Consider the following 27,392-nt stretch of genomic DNA (forward strand, 5'->3'; position numbering starts at 1 on the left):
ATAAATTTTGAACAAATTTTTTTTTAAATAAAATTCTATTGTTTTTGTATTTATTTTTATTTTTTAATGCCGAAGGGCCTTTATTAACATATTTCTGCAGAATAGTCTAATTTTTTCTACTATTTTTCCAAGTTCTACAATATTTGTCTCCATATAACAACTTGAAAATGTTTAAAAAAATGTCTTTAATTCTATAAGAGTTTCTACTTTACTGTATCTTTGTTTAAAATGTTATTTCCTCTCACGCTAGTTTAATTAACATTGAATTTATTTCCTTTTCTCTATTATCTAAATGCATTTTATAATTTCAATTACAATCAGAGTGCTTCTTTAAATTTTTTTTAGTTACAATGAGGACAGTAAATGTTTGATATAATATATTATTAATTGATTTTTTAATCAGCATTTAATTGAAGAAAAGGATTTTATCAGTAAATATATTTCATTTAAAACATATTACACAGCATTTCCATTATGTACCCTGATTCGAAACAGAGTTAAATATTTTCACAATCGATTTTTCATTAATTCTAAAAAATTTCTAAAAACAAGTTTAATAGATTTTTTATTTATTAGTAATAAATTAGACAACGTTTACATTTAATTTGTTATTAATTCAAAACAGATTTGGTAACTTTCCCATTAAAGTTTTCATATGACATATGACAACATTTCCATTATTTTGTTATTTAATTCATAACAAATTTAAAACTAATTCATAGAATTTTGGCGTAAAAGCTCATGAATTAAAATACAGTTTTCTAAATTTAAAAGGTAGCTTGCAAAATTAAATTTATTTTCATTTGTAATTGGCTTAAGTTTAAAAAGCACTATAAATACGTTATAAAGGATTATCATAAACGTCTATTGTGAAGTGTTTATTGTCACTTATCCACAGAGTTCGTAACTTGCTTAGAAATTGTACTCACGTAACACAACTCGCTAATATTACTATGGACCTTTAAATTATACCGGATATTAAAACCAACGAAAGATTCTTTGTTTGTATTAAAAATTAATGCTTGTTTAATAAAGTCGACATCATTACCAAATTCCATATGACTAAAATGGAATGACTAAAATATAAATTTCCTGTTAGGTAGTGAAAATTTGGAAATATTAGAAATATTTCTATGACGAGGGGTCAGGCCTTAGGTATATTATACAAGCACAGGCGTGACTTAATTTTGGAATGGGGAACTTTGTTATATAATGTAACAGTATATGATTATAAAAACCAATAATTGACCATAAACCGAAGATATTCATAATATTTTGTCATGTATAAAAAAATCGTAAGTATTAGCAAAAATATCATATAAACATGAAATGTGATTGTGATAAAGTAAAATCAAAAATAAACGCAAAACTCTTTTCAATTTCAATTGTTTCATTGAATTATACTTTGCGAATTGCGAATAAATTATACTGTATATTTTATCGTAGGTATCTTAAAAATGTGTTTAGATTTAAATTAAAAAGTTTAAATGTTGCATACTTGTATTAAAGTTTAAAAACATACAAAACATTCACTAACTTCTTTTAATCTTATGGAACTACCAATTCAATCACCTTCATAAAAAACACTTTAAACAAAACACGGTAAACGTTATAGCATAAATCGAGTGATGGTACGACAATTAGAAACTAAGTTATTCCTGACCATCTCATATTCATCTTAAAAGTATTTTTAATTCTGAATATTGTTCATTAATACGATCAAAAACTTTTGCTTAGGACATATACACCTTTTTACTGAGTAGAACTGACATTCCGTGTTTAGTATCGTGAAAATCTACGTAAATAATTTACTATAATTTGCAACGACACTTGTAATTTTTACATTCTCTTCCAAGTACCATAAAGTGGTGTAACAAAAAGTTAAATGAGTTCTCTAACAGAAGACGTCATACCACAATTTGAATTCACCACGAAATACTGTAGGTCCAGTTCTGGCTAAAAGATGAAAAACCTTGAAGGCTTCAGAAACTATAAAAACTGCAATGGAATGTGGTGATTCCGCCCCTTCCCTATAGTACTTGGGAACAGGATTAACTGCCTAAAACCACTTAACTTACTTTACAGACAGAAGGATAATTCCAGGACCATGTAAGCTCCGTGAGAATAACAGACAAGGCTTAGCGCCATGATTTAAGTGCCTTTTGTTTACGTCCGTTGATGATGAAACAGGGATGTTATTGTATATTAGTGAATTATTTTCTCATTGTATCCACTATTTATAACTTTTTATTTCTTAATGAATTATTTTTTATTATTTGCAGAATTTTACAAATCCTACAAAGTTGTAAAATTTATAATTTGTAGCTACAAGTGGGGTTATTATCATATTAAGTTACAATTGGCGAAAAACAACAAATAAAAGTAATCACTTTTCACATGTTACATATTTCTGTACAGAAAATTATCTCTTGAAGAAAAGAATTATTCATTTGTAAAGATGTATCAAATAGATTTTCAAGGTATACGCTCATTAAACCGCATCCGTAAGTGATAGACGGCAGTCAGGCTAATGATAATAATGATTATTTATTCCATATATATCACATCACATCAAAAACCTGTATAGACATTCTCACTGCCATGGGGAAACAAAGAAAATGCAACTCTATAATAAGAAAATAAATTAAACATCCAGCCCGAACGCAGTATTTTTTCTCCTCCTTGTCGTCTAATATTCGTTAATAAATAGTTAATGTTCACAATAATACTTTAAACTTATATGTATAATAAGGACAGAGAGAAGATTAAATAGAAAAGTTTTCTTAAAATATTAGTGTAAAATTTGAATATCGATTAAAAAAACTATATCTTTAGCAAATGTCTAGTTTTAGAGAAAGACATATATTTATTTCTAGATGAACATAATTTTAGCTGTAACGCCAATTTATAAAAATACTTGGGTCCAATACAGCTAACAGATGTTAAAAAGATGATTGGGGTTGAGATTTTTGAGCACATATTTTCTACGACTAGAAACTAATTTTAAAAGTCAATAATTCTTATATAAAATAACCTAAAAACCTGAAAGTAGACAGGTTTGGCAATGGTAGAACCTTCAATTTAAAGAAAAGGGAAAACGAATTTATTCTTATATTATTATTTCATATAATCCTCAATAAGTGATTTTGTAGAATTCTCAATATTTATATATACTACATTAAATTCTCCGCCTCAACACTGGATTGCGTATTGGAAACTGAAACGAATCTATACAAAGTAAACTATTAGGCTTTCATCAATTTTTCATCATAGTACTTATTTATAAATACAATTTTCTTATGCAAGACTTTCTTTTAGGATGTAAAAACTTTAAGAGTCTCTCCCAAGTAAGCCTTACGCCAAATATAACAACAAACTATTTGAAACTATCAACCTGTTTTATATGAAATAAATTAACATATTTAACGATACATAATTTTTTCGTGTTATTACAACAGTTCATTACACTTAAGTTACTTAAAGTCAGAAATCATAAATTTTGTTTAGCTTACATTTACCTAAATTTTAATTGTGAAACAATTTCTACGATTTCTTAAACCCTGTCATAACTCCAAATACTCTGATAACAGCCTGCAACATAAAAACCAATATCGTCCCCAAATGCGCTTGGTTTCCAAGTAAGTAACAGTGGTTTTTGAAAATTTGGAAAAGAGTTACAGATAAACCAAACTAGTCTCATTTATTAGAGGAGATTTTAAATTAATTATGAAGTTTAAACGTTGCTTGTGGTTTTAAGTATACATATAAACCAATCTTGAGCCGATCCTCTAACATAAATTGAATGTAATTTATTTAGCGGTATTTCAGGATTAACGAGATCCAAAGTTTTTTTTATTATTTAAATTCTAAAAGTATACCTGTTAGTATGCAAACTCAATTAGTAGTTTCTAAACTCAATTAGTATGCTATTTTAAAGCAAAATAAAATGTTCAAAATAATAACTAAGTAGTTACTATTTTAGGAAAATAGGAATATATCTTACCAAAGTATTCCAGAGAACATCCACACGGTGCCAATCGCCGTCGTCCAGCCGGATTGGAACTGTCAGCTTTACAGAACCCGACCCGAAGTCAATTAAAAGTTGTATAGTTCCTTCCACTAGCTCTAACGAGATGAAATCTAAAAATGACCAACAAACGTTTTTATATCAAATTAAGTATACATGGATGTCTAATTACGTCAATTTTGTTATTCGTTCATCAGTTAAGAATAAATAACAACTCTGTTTTTCCTATTTCCATTTATAATTCTACTGATTATTTAATACAGAAAAATGCTGAGGAAGTTTTTTAAAATGTAACTATTTGAAGTTTCATTTTAATTTTGTTAGCTTCACCTAGAACAATGAAGACGTGGCTAAACTTACTATGTATGTTCATACATCCTGAAGATGTGTCACGGGTATTTCAGTGGTATGTCCCACAAGTGCATGACAACGGAGCACCACATTAACTTCAGGTCTAGCCTGCTACTGTATAGGTGAAATGATGAACATGACGGTCCTTTGTATGCAAGAGTCTACTTGTAGAATACCCAGAATATATATTAATATATTTTTACTTCAGAACATTCAATAATCCATAGTGGTCGTTAGTTATAGACGGACGATTACAACTTTCATTCAGACCCAAGTAGTGTAAAAGGTTCAATCCAATAACACCATGCAGTTTTCCCATGTGATGAGGCTATGTACACTGATCTTACGTTTTGAGGGAAGATTTTTATCGTGATAGGTAAAATAAAACATGTAGAAAAAGCCATAACATAAAGACGAATTTTGAGAAAAATTTGTCGATTTTCGGCATGGCTTGTTGTTGTAAATAATCTGTACTTCAGCTTAAGTACGTGATATGAGGAAATGTGATGCTGCAATAAAGCTCCAACCATATGGTATTAACAGTGTAAAGTGTTTTTCACCTGCTCTCTTTTAACCCTAATCATAGCGTACTATATGTAAGAAAGAAGGGAAATCTGTATTTAATCATAGTTATACAAACTGCTGATAAGGGGCACCACGTTCCAGTGCCCATGTGGTTCAAATACTATTATCTGTAGCAATCAGCTATTCAGTTCAACATGCCTAGTAGAGATTACACGTGTATGCCTAAACTCCAAATAAATTATAGCCGCTTCATCACTTTCAAAAGAAGATACAAAATTAAGAATAATTATAACTTATAATAGTAGTTTTAGTTTGAATTAGTGCTTATCGAAATACTAACACAAACATTTATACGTAAAACAGATATATTATGACAAAATTATTGTCATGGCACGACCATAGCATTTTCATTGTAGCATAAAATGTTTATGGTGTGCAGCCAATTACAAAATTGCAACTATTTGCATCGTATTTTCAGGGGAGAATTTGACAATTTACATTTTTTGAGAAGACTGGCTTTCAGTTTGCCAGAATGTTTTAGCAAAGGGTGCTCATCAAAAGCTGACTGCCCGTCAAAGAGCTCTGAAGTACAGTACAGGTTTGACCGTTTAGATGATATCGTAATTCCGCAGGAAAAGCAGATGCGGTGTGAGCAATGCCAATTTAAGTTTAACGTGTAAATAATTTGACATTAGACTGCATACAAAGTGTTTTGTCACTTATCATGCCAAACTCTGAACTGTTTCATTTACAAAATAATACCAATTACTCTATACCAAACAAATCTTTTGAGTTACAAACTGTTAAAACGTGTTAAATGAATTATTATAAATAAATTATGATAAAACGTTATTTTATAATTACATAAAACGTATTACAGCGGTAAAGGCACAGTCCCACTAGTAAAACGATGGTGGTAAGACATTTTGAGCAATTACAACCAGACAGAGACTTGCAGAAACAGGAGGAGCGATAGCATGGGTAGGTAATCTTTTATGTGATATACTACGTCACAGACAATGACACTTTTTTAAGTTTATGTAATTATATAAGCGAGTTCAAAGGCACTAAGTATGATGATATTATATAAAAGCACAATGGGTGAGATTTTAACAATTACGTGGGGTCAAAACTTTCTGTTGTGCAATATGTGTTCATTTAACATTTACCAAGACAGTCTTAAAAAAATTAAATTATTTGTATTTGAACGTTAGAATTAATTTAAAAGTAATTAAATCACATGAATTATATGTATGAATAACAAATTTCATATAATATTGCTCAAACCTTTGTTTCAAGAATAATATATCCTATTTAATATCACTATCTATTCCACTATTTATTTTAGATATGGATATTTGTATACTATATTTTGGTATGAAACCTAAATAAAACAATATTTACCTGATACTAATTTCCGGGATGGGTTTGGAGGAGCAATTGGTCCGTTATAAAGCAGCAAGCCATCACTAGAAGTCGTGATGAAATCTAGGCTGACGTGGGATTCGCTACAAATGGCGAGGCCAGGATACCACGCCCAGCCAGACCCGTGAAACTCTCTGGACATCTGTTGACATCGTGGACCTTCATAGTTTTTAGGGCAGGAGCATCTGAAATATGTTTAGGGTATTTAGTACCTGTTTCACTATGAATGAGGAAACTATGAAATTTTAAACTATAGTAAGTACTACAATCATGATGGAGAATGATTTAGTTTGTATTTCAACTCCACGTCCTATGAAGCATATCCAAATAAAAACTAGTATAGAATTTAAGAATTATTCTTAACTTTAATTAAAATACTTAACAAATTGTTACCTACCAAATATACAGTAATAGTAGATTCTTGCACGAGAGTGGTATTTGAATTAATTTGTTTGATGCAGACACGTAAGCACTGGTACGGAAAGAATGGATTTATTTTTACACATAAGGATTTCAGTACATACTTAACCATGACGGAAAAACCCATAACAAAGAGGTGTACTTGAACAGTTATTGAACGCAATGATTCAGAAACCCCCAATTATAGACTGGTGTTTCGAATACCAAAAATTATTGAAAAAATATCTTTACTTTAATACAATGTTACTTAACTCAGGGTAAAATCCGTAATTTAATTAGACATTTGATTCTACGTAATGGGAAATTATATGGAATTATATTAGGCTCAAATGTGTATTTTTGTAACTTAATGCCAAAAAGGCACTTTACAATCTATTGGGTGCGCTATATAATAGACAAAGTTGAATGGAACTGTTTTACCACTGGTAAATTACACACCCATAATTTTTATGACTTATTTTAAATCAAAGGTTTTGATTTAAAGTAAGTCTATAACCAACATTAAATACTGAATGATTTAAAAAGAGCAAACTAGTTAGGATATAATGCTACACGCCAAGCAATAATAGGAGGTTTTCGTAAATACAGTGACGATTAATAAATTAACATTATTTCTAGTAATAAATGTACTCTTTTGAGATGAATGAATGAACACAATGCATAACTTTCTAATCTTGCGTTTGACAGAAAACCCAAAGAGCAAGTGTATTGTGACCGAAATGTCATCTAATTTGGCCACAGTAAAATGTCACTGATTGTGCATTGACATTCACTTTGTTCTTTGCTCTTGTGAATCTTACTTTGGTATGATATTTAAACAAAAGACAAATTGACAGTGGTAGGGAATTAAATTAATCCCTTTGTTTCCTCAATCATATACATGTCATGTCATAAGATATTTCTGGTGTTTGTAAATATATTAGACATACATTGTAGCTCTCGTACATTGTTATAACAAACAATGTGATAATATTCTATATGCGATTATTTAAGTTAAACAATTGAGGACCCGGTTTCTTGCGGGTAGCTGTGTTAGTAAATAAAATTTTTATAAATGGCTGAGATAATTGGTACTTTTTATTCGTAATATCTGTACCGCAAACGTTTTCAAAGTACCTACGTTAAACTTGTATATAAAATATTTTTTGTTGAGTGGGAAATATTACACATTGATAGTAACTTGTTCATGTATAACGATCGTTATAAAGGATAGAACTGAGTTTTACGCCAGATATATCAGTCTTATCCTTGCTGGTACAAACAATATTAATTCTTTAACGTGCTTTTACGCCCAACTAAAATCAAATTCTAAAGGTAAAATATTTTATAATCATGCTACTAAAACCCTGACTTATCTACTAGAGGATCCAGAGATGAAGCTCAAAGTAAGTTTAATCTCTATTTTATTTCCGTTGGCTTATTATTATATCATTTACAAATTAGTTTTTATTGTTGTCAAATAAAAAGTAAATAAGAGGTTTTATAAGGTTAGGTTACAACCTAAACCACCTACTTGGTTGAAATAAAACCACCTGTCTGTTAAGTTTGAAGTTTCCGTGAATGGAAATTATTATTATTGTCCATATACTGAGTGAAGAGAAGAATACAAAAATATGGGGTGCCTCAGGGAAGCCAGATCGGACCAGCTCTGTTTTAATATTTATCTAAACGAAATATTGAATAAAATTACAATGTGTGAGATTTTTTGCATACGCAGATGATGTGGTATTTGGTGACACAGCATAAAAACTTACAGAGAGTACAAGATATTTTTACAGGAGGAATTTAAGAAGTTTCACTAAGTGGAGTCATGACAAAGGACTTATTATTAACAAAGAAAAGACTAGCATCATGCATATATGTCCTAAGAACATGAAAATTAATATTGATATAAGTATTAAATATCATAGCTGTAAGTGCCTGCATGAGCAGAGCTTGTGTGAATGTGAGAATATAGCCATGGTTCAGAGTACATCATATCTAGGTCTGATTGTAGATAATAAATTAACGTGGAGTGATCATCGTGAGTAGATTGCACAGAAAGCTATGTCCCCGGCACTGCCATTGATGCATAAACTTAGAAATAAACTTAGTGAGAATGCAAAACTATCAGTATACAAAGCATTGATTGAGTCACATATAAAGATATGGTGTATCTGTGTGGGGAACAGCAGCAGTAAGCCATTTAAAATATAATAGCTGGTCTTCAAAAAAAATGTTTAAGGGCACTGTTTGGTAACGGCTTTCATCAAAACTTAGGTATAAGAGAATATATGTACAGTTATGCAGGACAACTAAACGCCAAAGGGTTTGTACACTTTAAATATCATGACAAAATATTATGGCAATATGGAATTTTAAAAAAAAGTATAGAAGGAAATTTAACACAAGGAATGTTATTAAATATGTCACACACCTATTCCCAACACCGTGTACGGGCGTAGATTGCCGAATTATATAGTCCCAAAGTTATATTTAATGCATTGCCGATGAAATTGAGAAATATACCACACTTAAAGACTTACAAAAAATGTATTGAAACTATGGCTATTAAACTTAGAAATGTAATTAAACTGAGATTTTACCTGAGAAAGAAAACCGCAATGGCGTAATAGTGATGAAACACCGACAACTTGCTTTGATCACTGTGAAATACTGGTTCACTGACACACATTGGATATATACCATATGCATATATACACAGTGGACATCAATCTGGTGCACTGATATAACGTGACAAGTGACACAAACACTGAACACTGCGTATCGTGGGCCTGCAGTTGAACGGGTTTGTTATATTAATTGTAACATTGTTATTTTCGCTGATAATTTATTGTTACTCGTTATCTATTTATAGATTATATTGTTGGCTATTTGTGTTATATCATAATGTTAATCACTGTTATTTAAAGCTTTGAGGGCACAGTTTAAGAAGTAAATGAGTTATTCTGACATTGTTACTTACTGTATATGTTAAATATTTATTGTAAATCGTTAATTAGTGGTTAACATTGTTATTTTCTCTGATAATTTATTGTTACTCGTTACCTATTTATAGATTATAGTTGCTGGCTATTTGAATTATATCATAATGTTTAATTACTGTTATTTAAAGCTTTGAGGGCACAGTTTTAGAAGTAAATAAAGTTATTCTGACATTGTTACTTTCTGTATTATGTTAAATATTTATTGTGAATCGTTAATTGGTGGTTAACATTGTTATTTTTCTCTGATAATTTATTGGTTTACTCGGTACCTATTTATAGATTATATTGTTGGCTATTTGAATTATATCATAATGTTAATTACTGTTATTTAAAACTTTGAGGGCACATATTTAGAAGTAAATAAGTTATTCTGACATTGTTACTTTCTGTATAATGTTAAATATTTATTGTAAATCGTTAATTAGTGGTTAACATTGTTATTTTCTCTGATAATTTTATTGTTACTCGTTACCTATTTATAGATTATATTGTTGGCTATTTTGAATTATATCATAGTGTTAATCACTGATATTTAAAGCTTTTGAGAGCACAGTTTTGGAAGTAAATAAGTTATTCTGACATTGTTATTTATATGTTAAATATTTTATTGTAAATCGTTAATTAGTGGTTAACATTGTTATTATTCTCTGATAATTTATTGTTACTCGTTATCTATTTATAGATTATATTGTTGGCTATTTGAATTATATCATAGTGTTAATCACTGATGTTTAAAGCTTTGAGAGCACAGTTTTGGAAGTAAATAAATTATTCTGACATTGTTATTTATATGTTAAATATTTATTGTAAATCGTTTAATTGGTGGTTTATCTGTATTTTTTATGCTTGGTGTTAGATTTTGTTGTACCGTTGATACTCTAGCTTTAAAAATAAATTGATTACATGTTAGTTTTCATATTTTTTATTAGTTTTTTAAGAATGTTATTTATGGTTTCTGTTTCTCTCTCCGTTGTTAGTGCGATGAATGGCTATAAACCTCACAGGGAGCACCACAGCAACGGTGTTTGCGCACACACATATTTAACCTAATTGGACAATTTAAACACACACAGCATTGACACACACTATAACTAACGCACACTAACACCGACACCGTGAACACTACAAGGGGAGCACACACACAGTACCGCGCGCCGGAGTTCCCGTACCTCCTCAGTCATGTTAAAGCGAGTAGCGGATTGAGTACCGCACTGTCCACTCTAGAAACATATTGGAATTTGACTGAGGGCAGGTTTTTATTTGCTTATTTGTTTAGAGATAAGGGAGGTATTGGAATTCCGGTAGCCGGCGTTGTCAGATTCCTGATGACAGGGTTGCCATTCCGTCGTTGCTGAGGGGAAGAATTAATTAGGATTTTTAGGGACTCAAATATGCGTTTGATTTTAACTATTACTATTAAGTGTTATTTAAAAAAATATACTGTTTCGATCAAATTTACCACACATACCAAGATATCTAAGCTAGTTAGTGCCTGCCCTAAACCGCCGAATTTGAGTTTATAGTTTAGTAAATTAAAAGAAAGTTAAAAGTTGAATATTTGTATCAATGTGTTCTATTTACTTTTTCAAGTGGTCCTCACCGACAAGTTTTGTAGAACTTGGTGAGGCCAAGACTATGTAAAACAACTGTTTATAAATAAAATAAATAAATAAAATAAATAAATAAATAAATACACATTGTATTTTGGGAATTAATTGTCTAGTGTTAAAATGCCTGATGAATCCATACTAGTATTCTGTCCAATGTTCAATTTTCATACCATAATCATATCAAGATTCCCTTTAATTATAGTAATACGCTCTATACCGATTGCGAGATGTTATGGGTAACAGTCGAATGAGTTTAGACTTGGTGTACAGGCTTGCTTTCTGGATTTATACATTTTTTGAAGAGCTTCTGTGGGTGAAGACCATGATGATTTCAGTCTTAGTGAGAGAAAAAAATGTTTATTAGAAAATCTTCCTTAACAGAGAAACACTACTCTGTCAGTGGACTGAAGAATTTTTTACTTGAAAAGATCGCATTACCTATTTTTGTTCAGCTCAATTCAACTATTAGATGAAACCACTTCTATTATTTTAGACTGGCTCATAATTTGTTCACAGTAGAACAGTCTTTATTTTCACAGTGCTTACAATATGTGACTCTTGTTTGGATGCATGAGGCGACTAAACGTGATAACTCTAGGCTTCATCTATTCAAGGGGTCCTGTCACGTTTGATTTTACTATCACGCGACGCCCTCACATTGCAGATCCATGACAATAAACCCTGATATTGAGCACGGCTCGGCCCACCGCTGATAATTTACCTTTAGGATATCACATGTTCAATCTACTAGTATGTATTCTCAATTCAATGTAGGCCACAATCACACCAATTGCAGGTTGTAAACATGATTGTAAACTAAACTAAAGCAGTACCTGCTTTCCCTATTACTTGTTGGAGGATTTTACTTTCTATACGTGAATACATATACTTTAATCTAAATATGACTGTATACATTCATTGTTTGATGTTATTATAAGATTTATATAGTATTGAGATTAATACTCTTCTCAAACACAAAAAACGATTAACATAATTGGTTGTCGGTCATTATTTCATGCTATTACATTTTTTATACTTATGCTGAAATTCATTAATTACGCTTTATAACTTATTGTATCCTATGCTAATAATTGTCTAAACAATAATACCAATAAATTATTTTACGTTTTATATTATTCATACAGCGGTCTTAATCATACTAAGGCGTATTATTATAAAATTTCAATAGGTTGTAATTTTTAAAGAAGTAATTGAACATTATTGTAAAGAATGAAAGCGTTAAGGTATGTTTTTTAACTAAATGTTTAGGAAAATATAGAGTGCTCCATAAGATATTTTAAGGTTGGTTGCAATGTTATAACATTGTTGCTAGGTTTTCAATGTCTAAAACAATATTATCAATTGTTACAAATTATTCGGTTCTCTTTTTAAACTTCCTGTAAACACAAATTTAGTAAGCAACAAGAATTTCAATTTAGTTTATTAAATACCAATGTGTGAGACTGACAGATAGACTCTCTGAACACTCTAACCGCACTGCTAATGACAGTGAATATTTGAGAATGGAAATGCAAGAGCCTTCTAGATGAGAATAGCATATACGATTTTATAGACTATACATTGCATGGCTAAGCTACATTATTACGTAACCACGATTTGGGTGTGATATTCTTAATGAATTTTTGAAAAATGAAATATTCAAAGTCAAACGGAAAATCTATCGAGTACAGCAAAAGCCAAGCAATATTAAATCTATATAACCATACAAACGATCCATAAACACAAATATGGATGACCATCACTGGTGACAAATATATTTATGGATTATAAATATAAAAATGTTGGAGAATATGGGCGAAAATACTCTGTTTCCCATTTGTGCGTCTATATGTGTTTCACTATATAGTTTACTATTTATATTTTAAATAATTTAAGTTACAGCGTGATATTTAATAACATAGGGTATAATTGTAAATATTAACATATTACGTTATTGAAAGTTTCTGAATAACGATATTGTTCAATATTTAACACCAAATTCCATAATAACTCCATGTTTTAATCATACACAATTCATCAGTCAAATTTCCAATTTAATCACCAGTATTTAACCAATCATTTTGCAATTACAAACGGGTAATATCAAAACTTTTAAATTCTATCCAGGATTGACTGAGCTATCCATTTTTGTATCAATCATCGTATAACCAAATTGAATCATCATTAAATTTAAATGTCTTTAAAATGCTGACAGCATTGTAATACATTGTCATTATTCAGATGTTTTTATATTAATTTGTATTTACTTTAATCAAACATACCTTTTGTAAAACAGGGTTTGCATACTCTTGTAAATAGACCGATCTTATTAACTTCCTCAGTTAAAAAATTAAAATAATATAACTGCAAAGAAAAGGATTGTCGGATAAAACTTAGGTTTACACCATCACATCCTAACTATCAATCAAATAAGTGAATAGTAGTGCTATTGTCAAGATTTTTGCCAACATTTTAAATAATTTTAAATCTGCTCTAAATATTATACCATAAAACTATTTCAAAGACAAATTGTAAAGTAAACCAGAAAACACAATAGTGAACTATGAGTGTATCAAAATTCAAAATGGTACATCTTCATGTCAAGATTCAATAAATAGGTTATGGAAAATCACTGTTTCTAATCTACCATGTAACTTACGTTGGACCGTACTGTGTTTCCAAGCAAGATCCTCCATTAAGGCAGGGGTGGGTCTGGCACGTTTCTGGACGGCGAAAGTCTCTCGCGCCACACACACATTCGGTGGACCGAGTTACTTTTGGTCCCGTCAAAACAGTAGAGTTCGCCGAAACAGTGTGGCCCATTGGAGATACGGTGATACGGGCAGTGCAGCTTCCCTCGCATTGTTTTCCCTCTTCCGTACACTCGGCTGCACCTACGGCTGATACGGTGATGTTGAGGGCTCGCTCCACCTGGCACACGAATATAGTTTCTGACGTTTCAATAGTTCTTCAAGGCAATAATAAAAGTCAAGATTTTTCTTGCGTTTGTATAGCAATAAAGAGGTCATTTGGAAAGCGTTAATCCAAATGAATACGTAGGGAGACAGGGGATGAAATAGCGCTATCGTACCATCAGCATGTAACCCAGAGGTTCTACTTGAGGTTGTATTGAACGCGCAATCTAGATAACTATACCGGACTTTTTTAAGACTCTAAATTAATTTTAGCTGTAAAATAACTGTAGTTTAATATAAAAATATGTTTAATTTGCGGTTCAATAAAAAACACCATATTTCACATTCTTTGGTCTGGTACATTTTTCTTATCCTAATAGATAAGATCGTTCAGTGTGTGGTTTTTATTTCTAAGAAATGTTCCCGTAATAAAAAGTATGTAGCGATATGGAGAGCACAACAATTAAGAGGGACAGTTGATGTTACTCAAAATGTTTTTTCCCTAAAAGTTCATTTGAAATACTTATCATAATATTCCTTATTAAAACTTTTTCTAAATGTGTTTTGTAAACTTCTTGCTCCTAATTAAATAGTATATTGAGGATGTGACATTCCAACATGTTAACTTCTTATCTTTTTAAATTTGGCTAGTCGAGACATGGTTTATTTAGAATGTATGTATATATAGAATTTCAAAGTAAGTATTTATTATTTATTTTGGTTAATCATGTTGGCACGCCACGTATTGCCTGAGTAAAGCTAAAACTTATATGACTCACGAACTAATCTTCAACATTATTCAAGGTATTTTAATGTTATTTTTACGTTGTAGCATTATCATTCCATTTAGACTTGTACAATTATGTACAACGTAACTATTAATATGAAGTTCACGAGCCTCATTAAAATGACCCTTTGGAAATACAGTTGTTACCTAGTACATTTGAAACGTTTTTGTCCTAACCTGATTGATATTAAGAGTCCTAAAAATTAATTTGTAGGTCTCTCAGTCCTTTATGCAATGAATATTTTAATTTTTTAAACTTATAAGAGTGTTTTCTAGAAAGTAGGCTTTTCAGAGTATTGAAGGAACCCAAGGGATGAAAAAATAGTGTGGGATGGCACCCTATAAACTATTACTCCATTTAGAGATCTGCTAATATAAAATGTGTATATTTTAAAAGCTGATAAATATATAATAATTTTTTACATTACTCATATAAATATAACCATCTTTCACGTTGCTTCTTCATTTCATTGTGTTTATTTTAGCTATCTCTAAAACCAAAAATGATTACTAGTCTTTCACATTCAAGTTCAATAACCTAAATAGACAAAATAATTTTATTTTTACGTAAGAAATAGTAAAACATCACTAACAAACACAATGGAATAAATTCTTGTTAATAAAATAAGAAAATCGCAACGTTAATATCTCAACCTCTATGGGTACCGCGAAGAATACAGTCAGATTTACGCTATTCCGGTTAATATTGACATTTCAAAACAAAGAGGGATAATTAACATGGAAAGAATGCGGGGGAAGGCACCGACTAAGCAAAACTCCTTCTACTGACCTTTCTAGTCACCTACACATAACCAACAAAACTGGAATTTCACTCAATAAGGAAATTTTAATAGTAAATATAAGTTTATGTCCGCCTGCTTAAATTTTTTAAGGTACTTCTCGCTAACTTCCTAATTAATTTTCCGACTTTCCACGTAACTTCAATTCCCGTATTTCATACCACGGTGATAGTTTAGTGAACTTTCAGCTTTATCATGTCACTTCTGTCTTATTATATCAATCTAATGACTTTGTTCACCGAATTGAGTTATGACGTTTGAAAATTTAAGTTATTGAATTGACTTTTTGCCAGACGAATAAACTTGGAAGGAGTATTCATTACCCATAATCTAAATCTTCAAAACACACTGTAACTATAGAATGTGCTTTTTAAACCCGTTTCAAAGTGTTGTTGGTAGTAATCAATTAATCGGAGCAAACTTTTTGTTGGAAACTTAACGGTAATATCATCCTGGGCTTTCTACTACATGCCCCTCCTGGACCTCTCAGTGGGCAGAACGCTCACTTAAGACATAAACCTATGTACCAATAATATCTTGCTCCGCCACATTTTACGAATGCTGTAATGGAATGTTGTTTTTAAACCATCCTATATGGATAGGTTGTGTTGGAGTGGTAGCTTAGCCACTCAATTCGCCAAATCGGTATTCTATTGTGATTTACAAATAAGAAGATATTAGGACAGGATTGGAGCAGCAGTATTGGTAGTTTGTCCGTCTCTTTCAAAGTTACCGTGCGTACAATGAAATGTCGAATTTGATTGTGCTAAGGGAGCCAAGCAGGCCACTTCAAATGTTGTTGGTAATTATACATTTAAATTTAAAAGCTTTTTTAAACCTATGCTTTCAGTTCTAAAACATTAAGCTTCGTCAATGAACGAGGTACGTTCTTTAAGTCCAATATACGTATTAAAATATAATTTTTTAAGTTTTAACTTGTTTAAAGTGAATAAGTTTAAACTAATTCACTTTAAAATACATTAATAGTTAATTATTGGAAAAGGTAACAATCTATTATGATTACAGTTTTCCACGTTTAAAATATTTATAAAATACTTGTAGTATTAAATGGATATTGAAAAAACTAAAACTACGTTTATTAATCACATGGGACTAATTTTGTAAAATAATTCATACATTCATTATTAAAATAGGAGATTGAGTACAAAGAAATTACTGTAGTTTATCCCAAATACAATGTAAAATAAATCAATATATTTTAAAAATAATTGGCGATAACCCTGTATAGTACAGTAGAAAAGCTGATGTAAAGTAAGTAATAATCAGTTAAAGATTATTACTAAACATGTTCTACACCCAACACTAACGAATTCTTGAACTAGTACTTAAATATGAAATAGAATTTTCACTCGTGACGTGCTATGCATCCAGTGACTGTTCTATTTGGATAAAACCCATTATATCTTAACTTATGATACTTGTTATGGGTAGTTTTCTATCATAATATATGTATTAGCCTGAATAAAGTTCATTGAACTACATTAGTTTACAATAGTAACCTTAGTAATCAACATTTATTTGTATAATTATTAATATTTATTCATCGTCTAGCATTTCATGGACCACAGGAGGATAAGTGAACGGTGTGAGGGCACTCCTTAAACTCAAGACATGTAATCCAACATAAAGCTTTTCACCAAAATACTAAAATATTAAATTTAAAGATTATTTTTATTCTTAATATTTTTATAAATATTTAATTTTTTTACCAAGACTACAGGAATTTGACATGTGAACATAGTGAATGACTGAATGTGATTTGTCACAGTGTGTACGTAGATGGTATTCGGAAAGATGAGTACCACTGTAACATAAAATATTAAAACTAACTAGAATTTAATTACTATTTATCATAACAACAGGATCTTTAAATAAATACCACTCATATTTTTTGATTGTACTCAACGTAGAACTTAATTAATAGGCTTACGTGTCCGGGGACCTAACTATCATCAAGCTGTCCCGAGTGCTTTAAAATTGCTATCACAATGTGAATCCTAACTTGTGATAGCAACTTTTTGCCTCAGTTCCAGCAGGAAAATCTTGATGATAAACCATCAAAACTACAAACTTTGTCTTGAGGACATGCTAAGGATTGTCCTAAATATTTCTTTTAGTGACCTTTATAGCAATTCTGATCCCTTAAACTTAAAGTTTTAGCTTCAAAATGTATGTTATGTGGTATTGGTTAATATGACATATAATACGGTTTTACAAAGTAAGAATGAATATGACATATTTCTATTTCTTTCGACAAGATTGGCTAGACCAATCCTTCCCTGCATAGCTACGTCATGCGTAGTACCCGTGAGGATAATCGAGGTTATATATTTTTTATCGGTGCGAGGTAAAGTTAATTAGTGTTGTTCATTTCATTATTCGTAATTCGGCGTAAGAGCTGAAAAAACTATTATAAGTTAGATTGTTACTCTGGCCTGTTAAAAGTGTAATAAAAATAATATTTATATTTATGGCATAACAAGGAGACTAAGAAAAATATAATTTAATGTTGAAAATTTTAAACTAGTTGAGAATTTGTTATGATTAATTTATATATTTTGTTATTGAATTTGAAAGTAATCAAAAAGTTTTAATAGAGGCGCAGTACTTGCTAAAGTTCGTATTCAAACAATAGCGGCTTGCTTGTTCGCAATACTTGTTTGTAAGCTCCCACAGTTCCATTCGTAATTACTAACTACTTGTATTACGTATTTTTTTAGGCTATCGGTTGTCGACTACTTGGTATCTCGACAATCGGAATTCTATAGTCTGTAGTTTTCTGTAGTTTTTTATTACTAACCCCTCAGTAATTTAATTTTTATTGGTAATATTGATGTATTAGAGTTTATGTAGAGTGCTATCTAAGTTGTGAGAGATGAAAGATATCGGTATTAGTTATTAAAGTGAAGTAAAATATATAAAAAATTAAATATTTTTAAAGAATCAATATTGGACTTAGAGTTATTTTGTAGAAACATTGAGGACTTGTAGATTTTTTATAGTACACCTGAGTTCATTGACAATTTCTGGTCGCGTTACTATTGGAGGGTGAAAGATCGACCTCAAGAAAGCCATTGACACGGTTACTGAATGATTGGAGACTTTTGGATATGTTAGGCTGGATCGCCATGCCTAATTGAATAAGAATGTTTAACAGGTCATACAGAAAGACCTTCTGTATGACATGGAAGGTTCGATCGACATGGTAGGTTAAATCACTTCCCTTTATAGAGAAATTCCGGAGGATGTTCTTTACTTAATTGACAGTACCTAAAAGTTTAATGGTGAATTGATTAATTGGGGTAAAAATAAATAAATTGAGGGTAGCCAAATTAATATTGACTGGAATTACCTTGAGCTTTATGCGATCAGAGAATCAACACCGGTTGAGGACATATCTGGAATTTAGAGAAGTTTTGGAGCGGTTCAGTGACAAAGCTTCAAAAGATTGTTACTTCAGCAGTTTCTGTAATAAAGCTACAGAGGAGTGGACGATTGAAGCTTTTGCCGATCGAGTGTAGGCTTTGAACGAGAAAATAGTGGAAGTCACTGCAAATTCAGATGTTAATGCTGCACTAAGGTAAGAATCTGATTGTAGGGCTTTGAATGCTATTTTTGGTTTTTTTTTTGTTTTCTCAGGACAAGAAGCTTATGAATTGCACTTAGTCCTGTAAGAACCTTTGCGGTGTGATAGGATATTCAGGATGGGCAAGGTTAGGGAGTAGGGGCTGCCTCCTATCGAGATCAATCAAGAAGAATTAGGACACTACATCTCTAAGTCATATCTCTCCGGAAGAAGAGGAAGCTAGCTCTGAACCAGCCTCTCCAGTCAAAGTAGGCAGGGGGCGGTGCACGATTGTTGAGGCTAGTAAGAACCTCTGAGGTTAGAGAACAAACCCCACCAACTCAAGCAGTCATCTCCCGCAGTAGACTTGACATATCGAATTGCCCATGAACCCCAGAATCTGGAAGTTTGCGGTTAGGGATGTGCCGCTCTTGGACTTCCATAAGGTTGCCCAGATTTAAGTGACACATCGGTTTTGCTGTGCCCAGTGGTGGGTTCAACTGGAAGGTATAAACCAGCCAGAAGTAATCCCTGCTGGGTTTGAATGCTTTTACCCGAGGTCTTTTTGGACACGCCGGTGTACAGACGAGACGAAAATTCCTTAGTAACATCCAAGAAGCCGTTACCACAGCGTAGCTATCGAACATATTGTGAAACAGTCGAAAGATCCGTCTTGCGCTGCAGATTACTTAAGGTCTTTCAAACTGACCTGGCACAGGGAATGGCACATGGAACATCACGTGAATCAAATGACATCAATCCGACAAACAATACGATTATATTCATATCTCCACGCACACCTTTATATTTACATATATTCCACAAATTTACACACTTATTATATAATTTTAGTCCCAGACTCCACAATTCGACGTTAAAAAAGCAATAACGTATATAACTTTCATCCTTTAAATATATTACCTATACCTCACATGAAAAATTAGGTTATTATATACTAAGTAGCGGCTTTAAAATGAAAAGGACTAACATTTATTTTTTACGGTGCATGTTTTAATCAATTTAAACACGTAACATTTAATTAACTAGTAGAATATTAAATGCACTATCCTAAGAGTGATAAAAACTATATTGTGATGGGTTTTTTAAGGCGGGAAAAATTTTCATTCGAAAATAACGTTTCAAGCATACTAGAAACCCTTGAACGTTATTTTAAATCTTACATTATATATGGGCATCTTATTTTGTCTGAAATTCAAGTTTCCGTCAACATCGTACTGTAAATTTGTATTGTAATAGGAGTAAGATTTAAAGGTCATTAACGAATAAGGGATTATAAAGATGATGAATCATTATAGCATTGATATGATTTGTCCCATGACAAATCTCCCTTAACGTAATAAGTGAGTCGTTTAACACGTTAGATGCCAAGCCTAAATATTCTGTTTTAGCGTTAGAGTGCCAAAATTATCCGTGGCTAAAACTAGGAACTATTCATGTTTTTTCTGTTAGTTTGGTCACTTACCATTGTGATTTGATAATTTTTTTGTATATATAACGTTTTTACATCGTCGGTCATTCCTGGCCGACACGATCATTTACAGTTACATAGTACACTATAAAATATGCCGTCGGTCGTACATGACCGACACAATATTAGGTGTGGGATATTACGTTTTTGTGGTTGGTAGTGCAGAATAGCTCACTGGATTGTACTGCAGCTGTAGTCAGCTGTGTATTACATCACTCTCGGACGACAACCTCACTGTACTTTCGCGCCTTTTCCTCATCAACCTGCTATTGTTTTGAAGCTTTAGCCTAGAAAGTGGAAGTGCGTTCGTAAAATGGGCGATCCTTTGCGACAATCGGAAATTGACAGAATAATTGACCTTCCCTCATCTCAAGGTGATTTATTTGCGGGATTAAGTGAAGATGAAAGTGTTGAGGACATGGACTATAGTGTGGTTGACGACACGGATTCAGACCCTGACTTTCAACCAAGTGATGGCTCGGACGAAGCTGCTGAAAATGAGTTTATGGTTGCAAACGAAGACACAGACGCCGATGTTGATAATACCATAACGACAGTTTAACAGTACTCCTGACGAAGGTGACAATTGGCCATAGTTTTTGAAGGTAAACAGCAGATCTTTGAGTTTAACTCTAGGCCTACATTCAAATTTATTACCACTAATGATTCAAAACCGATCGACTTCTTTGAACAGTGTCTTAATGCCGATGTCATTGATCTGATGGTCACAGAAACAAATCGGAATGCTCACGATGTAATTTCTAAATTACGATTGAGCCGTAAGAGTAGGCTTAAAGATTGGCGAGACACCAATCCAGAAGAAATGAAAAAGTTTATAGGCCTACTTTTGTACATGGGCCTAGTAACACTTCCCCGAATAAGTGATTATTGGTCCACAAATGCTTTATACAGCTTCTCAGGTGCCTCAAAAGTAATGAGCCGAAATAGATTCCAATTAATTTTACGCTTTTGGCACTTCAATGATAACAACAATCTGCAAAGAGATGGGCGTATCGGCAAAATAAAACCCTTGCTTTCTATTATAAATGGTATGTTTTTTAACCTAAAAAAAGCCGAACAAGAACCTTGTCATCGATGAGACAATGATACCATTCCGTGGTAGGTTACTTTTCCGCCAGTACATACCTGGCAAAGCTCATAAGTACGGTATTAAAAATATTTAAACTTTGTGACAAAACTGGCTATACTTATGGTATAAAAGTTTATATGGGGAAAGGTAACCGTTGCTGCAACAGACAACTCAGTAGCTACCTCTGTAGTAATGGAGCTCATGGCAAACCATTTGAACAGTGGCCACAACCTATATGTTGACAATTATTATACCTCTGTTCAACTAGCAAACTCTTTGTTTATCGAGACAAACTCATCTTTGTGGAACCTTAAGACGAAACCGAAAGGGCATTCCAAAAGACTTGACAAAAGAAAAAATCCAGAAAGGAGAAATGATTTGTTTAGAAAATGATGAAGGGGTCCTTATAACTAAGTGGCAGGATAAACGAGAAGTTTTAAATGTTGTCAACTGTGCACAAACCGGAAATATGTAGAAATTCCATCCAAAAACCCAGACAAGCCGTCTGTACTAAAGCCACTTGTTGTCACAGCCTACAATAAGGCTAAAGTAGGCATAGATCTTTCTGATCAGATGTCTTCATACAGCACCGCTGTGAGAAAGACTATGAGATGGTACCACAAAGTAGGTGAAGAACTCGTTCTTGGTACTCTCTGTGGTTAACAGCTGGTTGGCATACAATACATTTTTGAAAACAAAAAAACCTCCCAATGCTAAAAAGAAGCACTTAATTTCGATTACAAAATTCAAAGAACAGCTAGCTTGCTCCTTAATGTGTTTGCAGGAAACGCCACGCATTCCTGAAGTATCAAGGACTGGGCATCACTATCTAACATCATCTGCTATGGTTGGAGAAGGTGCAAAAAAACACAGAGTTAGGAAAGTTTTGCAAAATGTGTTATCAAAAACTGTCCGAACAGAGAGGCCGCAGTGTAGCAAGAAATATGACAAAAGTCACTACATTTTGTAGCGTGTGTCCTGACAAACCATTTTTATGTGAAACATGTTTCAAGGACATTCACACAAATGAAAAATTTACTATGTTAATACAGAAATGACATTAAAATTAGATCATTCATTTGTGGTAAGTTAACAAAAACCTTATGTCACAAAGTGTTAATTATATTTGTATATTTTGTAATTTAGGTATAAGGAAGCCAACTTTACAAGAAGCTATAAGAAAAGCTTGTAGTAATGTTCTGAATTATGTATGAAATATTTTATTCCTGACAGTATAATTCTAAAATAATACTGTACATTATGATATTCATGTAAGTAACCTTCTCGGTTACAGATTAATAATTAATTAACACTTTTTGTGTGGTAATAATAAAACGTATATTTTATTACAGCATAATACGTATATTATTTTACAAAACAACATCTTTAAATCTTAAAAAACAAGAAAAGCACCATACAAAATTGCTGATTTCCTTTAAATTTTATAATGCAACACAGGGTAATAGTATTTGCTATAATCACTACTATTTTTACAATAAAATAACAAAAATTATGTTACACCAAAATTACAAAAACATCTGTCGGTCATCTTTGGCCGACGAGATGCTAAAGAAATACTCTATCTTTCGAGCCATATAACAGCACTTTATTGTAGCGTATCTGAACTGAAACAGTGTTCTGTAAATAGCCAATGTCATTCTAGGTCACGTAGTTTTGATAATTTCCGCTAGAGTGTAGTGCATTATACAGGACGGGCATAATGGTTGTCTGTTGCGTAGCAACGCTGTCGGTCAGGTATGGCCGACAGTTATCTGTACAAACATCATAGGCGTCGGTCAACTCTGACCGACTTGGCATTTAAAGTGTTAAATTCATATGAATTTTTAAAACACTAATGAGTTCCTGAGTTCCTTTCCTTACCCGAAAAGTAACTTGCATTGTAATTTCAGTAAAGTTAAACTAAAAAAACTACTACAAACTACTAAAAATTTATTTAAACATTTTTACATTACTCTTTTTAGTATTAAACAGTGTTTGAACTAAAGGTAAAAGTATCTCAAAGGTGTTTTGTAACTGGAGCAAGTGAGGAATGAATTCAAGCAAACAACTTACCATCCACTACTTCAACTTCTGAAACATTTTATGTGGGTTTCAATTCATCAAAAGCTTCTTCTTTGATAAGGTCTTACTCTATACAACGTCCTTTCAGAGTAAACACTTTCCGGGATAGTTCATTTCTTTAATACTAATATATACTAACCAGCTTTTAATATAAGTTCACTAGCTTTAAGTCTCCCATATATTTCAATTACCACGTTCAAATTACTATTGATTACTACATGATTGGACTGCAATTACTTTAACTAAGTTACCAGTCTTCCTCCAATTTAATTTCACCACCTAAATTTTAAATGTTGTTACGTAGACTAAGTAATCCATAAAACTTTCTGCAACATTATTATTAGGCTGTTGTATGCCAATACACGTCCTGACTAAAATAAATTTATTTTTCTTAAAAACAATACCAACAAAGACTTCAAAGAAAAAATTGTCCTATGTTTTTGTTTTACATGTTTCCTTCTCAACTATCTTTTCAATCCATGTAGTCGCTAAGGATTGCTTTGGAGTATTGTAAAGTACGAACATGAATGTTTTGTATTTTATCATTCTTAATCTTGAGAACTAAACTTACTTGTCATGGGAATTGCTGACGTTTATATTCCACAAAAAATAGAACTTTAGAGATGCTTGACGACTTACCAAATAGTCAACTTTTTTTACATGTAATGAATTTTACGATGTACGTATGTTTATAGTTGATATTTAAGACACTTCCTAGTCATCACGGAACCAAACATATTATTTATATTTACTTATGTAAAGTTTGAGAAGACTATTTTCTATTTCTATATCAGAAAACACGTACATTTCAAACGAGACTTCATGATCAATAAACATAAGTTTTTAATATCTTCATGACTACATGTACATTTGAAAGTTATCGTAATTAATATTTAACATACTAAACTCATTTGCTTAATATTAGTGTTTAATGACTTACAAATATAATTCAATGATGAAAATAAGAACATTTTGAATTTGTAATACTTGTTTTTAGGAGTGACTAAGGAAATAAACTTTTTTATAGAAACAAAACAATTTATCAATAAATGCACTTAGTAAAAACACGAATACGAGTATTTTACGATAGCCCTTTCTCCATTACGGTAGGTAGATATTTAGCATATGTTTAACTGATGAGTTACTCACCTCTTGCCGATTCATGATCAAGATTCCACCCAGGGTAACTGTGTTGAAGAATTGTGTATGATTTCGTACGGAGAATCTGACAACTGTCTGAGGCGGAGACCGGCTCGCTGTTTGGACACTAAACACGTCAACAGCAGACTCGGAAGTGTTCAGCAACTCCGCCAGTACCCTGCGGAGTATATCCAGTCGACTGGCTGAGTCATTCTTTCTCTGAAATAAGCAATACGAGACATTACACCTAATATTTAATTGACGTTTTAAAACTGTTAAAACATTATTTCCTGATTTATCTAAATAACATCCCAAACTAAAGCAAAATACCAGAGATAAGTACATCTACAGGTCTTGTAAAAGGTCTCAAAAGATTTAAACACTCCAACTCGTTAGAAATCACAAGGACATGAATGGGATCAGATAGAGGGATGATGGAGGAGCCAAAAAGTAAAGGTAACCTAGTCTTCAGACCACCTCCATACTATTATTTTCTTATCTTATCATTAACTGACAAGACTAATAAACTAGAAGCTTGGTAAAACTCCGCTCTGGCTAAGCTTTTAGCATTAGGCAAACTAATTTTGTTATTCAAGCTAGTGCAGAACGTCTAGGAATTTTATTAATCTGTTGAATATAGGAACATTTACAATTTTTTTAATGAGATACATCATATTTCAAATTATACCAAAAGTGATTCCTTTCCACCTATGTTTAATATATTGGACCAATATGGGTCGGTACGCAACTAAGTAACTTTCTTGGCTATCCTGTTTGTGGTGTCGGGTTGAATCTACTCTACTATATTGTGGACAGCCCCCTTAGTCCTACTATATTTACATACTAGCATGATGATCCTGCACTCGACTTCGTATCGGAACTAGAGGTGTGCCAAGTAGCTCCGAGAGCGGAGAAGCCAAACTAGCTCCGGCTCCGTTTGCGGAGCTAGCTCTTTAAACAGCTCCAGCTCCGGCAACCGCTCCGGCGCGGATGTGCGGCATCTGTCTGCTCCCTTGTAGATTGGAGCTTATTGCTTGGTTATGTTATAAACAGCAAATACTACTGTAAACAAATATGCTAAGGTGCTGACAGTTTTAATTACTACTTACTTTTTTATAATACGTATTATGAAAATCTAATTTTTGGGTAAGAAGACTACACGTACATTTTATTTATATTTATTTTTCACACTGTAGTAATAAAACATAAAAAATAGTACGGTAACAGAAAATATAAAATAATATACAAATTATTTACACAAGTATTCATGATTTGCATTTAGATACACAAGTTGAGTCACTTTCATGGATTTGATACGTGATCTTCGGTCACTTATTATTATTCCCGTTCGGGAAAAAATTCTTTCACAAGGTACTGACGTACCCACAAACCCCATGTTTATTTTAACGAGTCTGCTGAGATTTTGGGGTAGACTGCCTCGTGAATCCTCCACCAGGACAGAGGATCGCCCTTCTCTGGGAAGTGGTGGTTCAGCGATGTACCTGTCGATTTCGGCGGTAGCACAATCGTTGGGAGTTCCGGGAGTCTGCCTTTGTACAGATTTTATTACAGAATCAAACATAGAAAATACTGAACATTCTTCTTCTTCAAATTGTGATGGACCAGATTGGTTGGTCAAAGTCAAAGATGGTGTACCAGGAGGGGATTGTTCCATTGCGGTGGCAGAAGTGGCGGAAATCATAGCTGCAACGACCGTAATCAACATGATTCTTAGCAAACTGTTTGACATTTGTCGTCAGAAAATGCATACAATTTGAACCTTGGGGTCCAAAAAGGTATTAAGTACTACTAACTTGTTGTACTCAATGTCATGGTATCTGGCTGATAACCCCATGAGCAGGTTCTGTACTACCTGTATTGCATCAGGGTGCAAATTTTAGTGTACATAGTTTGCTGCAAACATTTTGCAGCCCAAGCGTCAAAACAATTATTTGACTTCCAGTGAAGTAGGATTCCCCACTCATCTTTGCTGTGACCTCTTCAAATGGTTTTAGGACTTTGCAAAGGTCACTGCAAAGTTTTCCATTCATTAGAAATTAAAGATGGCAAGTCTTTGTCCAAGCAATGCCAAAGTGCTTATTACAGCCTCTTTTAACTGAACAAATCTACAAAGCATGTAATATGTGCTGTTCCATCT

General features: G+C 32.3%; 1 protein-coding gene across 1 annotated transcript in view; it reads right to left on the reverse strand.

Annotated features, from left to right (window-relative positions):
* LOC124369485 (putative neural-cadherin 2) overlaps positions 1–27,392 on the reverse strand; it is a 119,181-nt gene that overhangs the window by 46,504 nt on the left and 45,285 nt on the right. The window contains 6 exon segments of the mRNA XM_046827498.1: positions 4,004–4,140; positions 6,308–6,513; positions 14,005–14,276; positions 25,244–25,453; positions 26,610–26,784; positions 27,049–27,107. Of these exon segments, the coding sequence (XP_046683454.1) occupies positions 4,004–4,140; positions 6,308–6,513; positions 14,005–14,276; positions 25,244–25,453; positions 26,610–26,784; positions 27,049–27,107 (1,059 nt within the window).

This window comes from Homalodisca vitripennis, chromosome X (genome assembly GCF_021130785.1).
Source record: "Homalodisca vitripennis isolate AUS2020 chromosome X, UT_GWSS_2.1, whole genome shotgun sequence".
In the NCBI taxonomy this organism is placed as follows: domain Eukaryota; kingdom Metazoa; phylum Arthropoda; class Insecta; order Hemiptera; family Cicadellidae; genus Homalodisca; species Homalodisca vitripennis.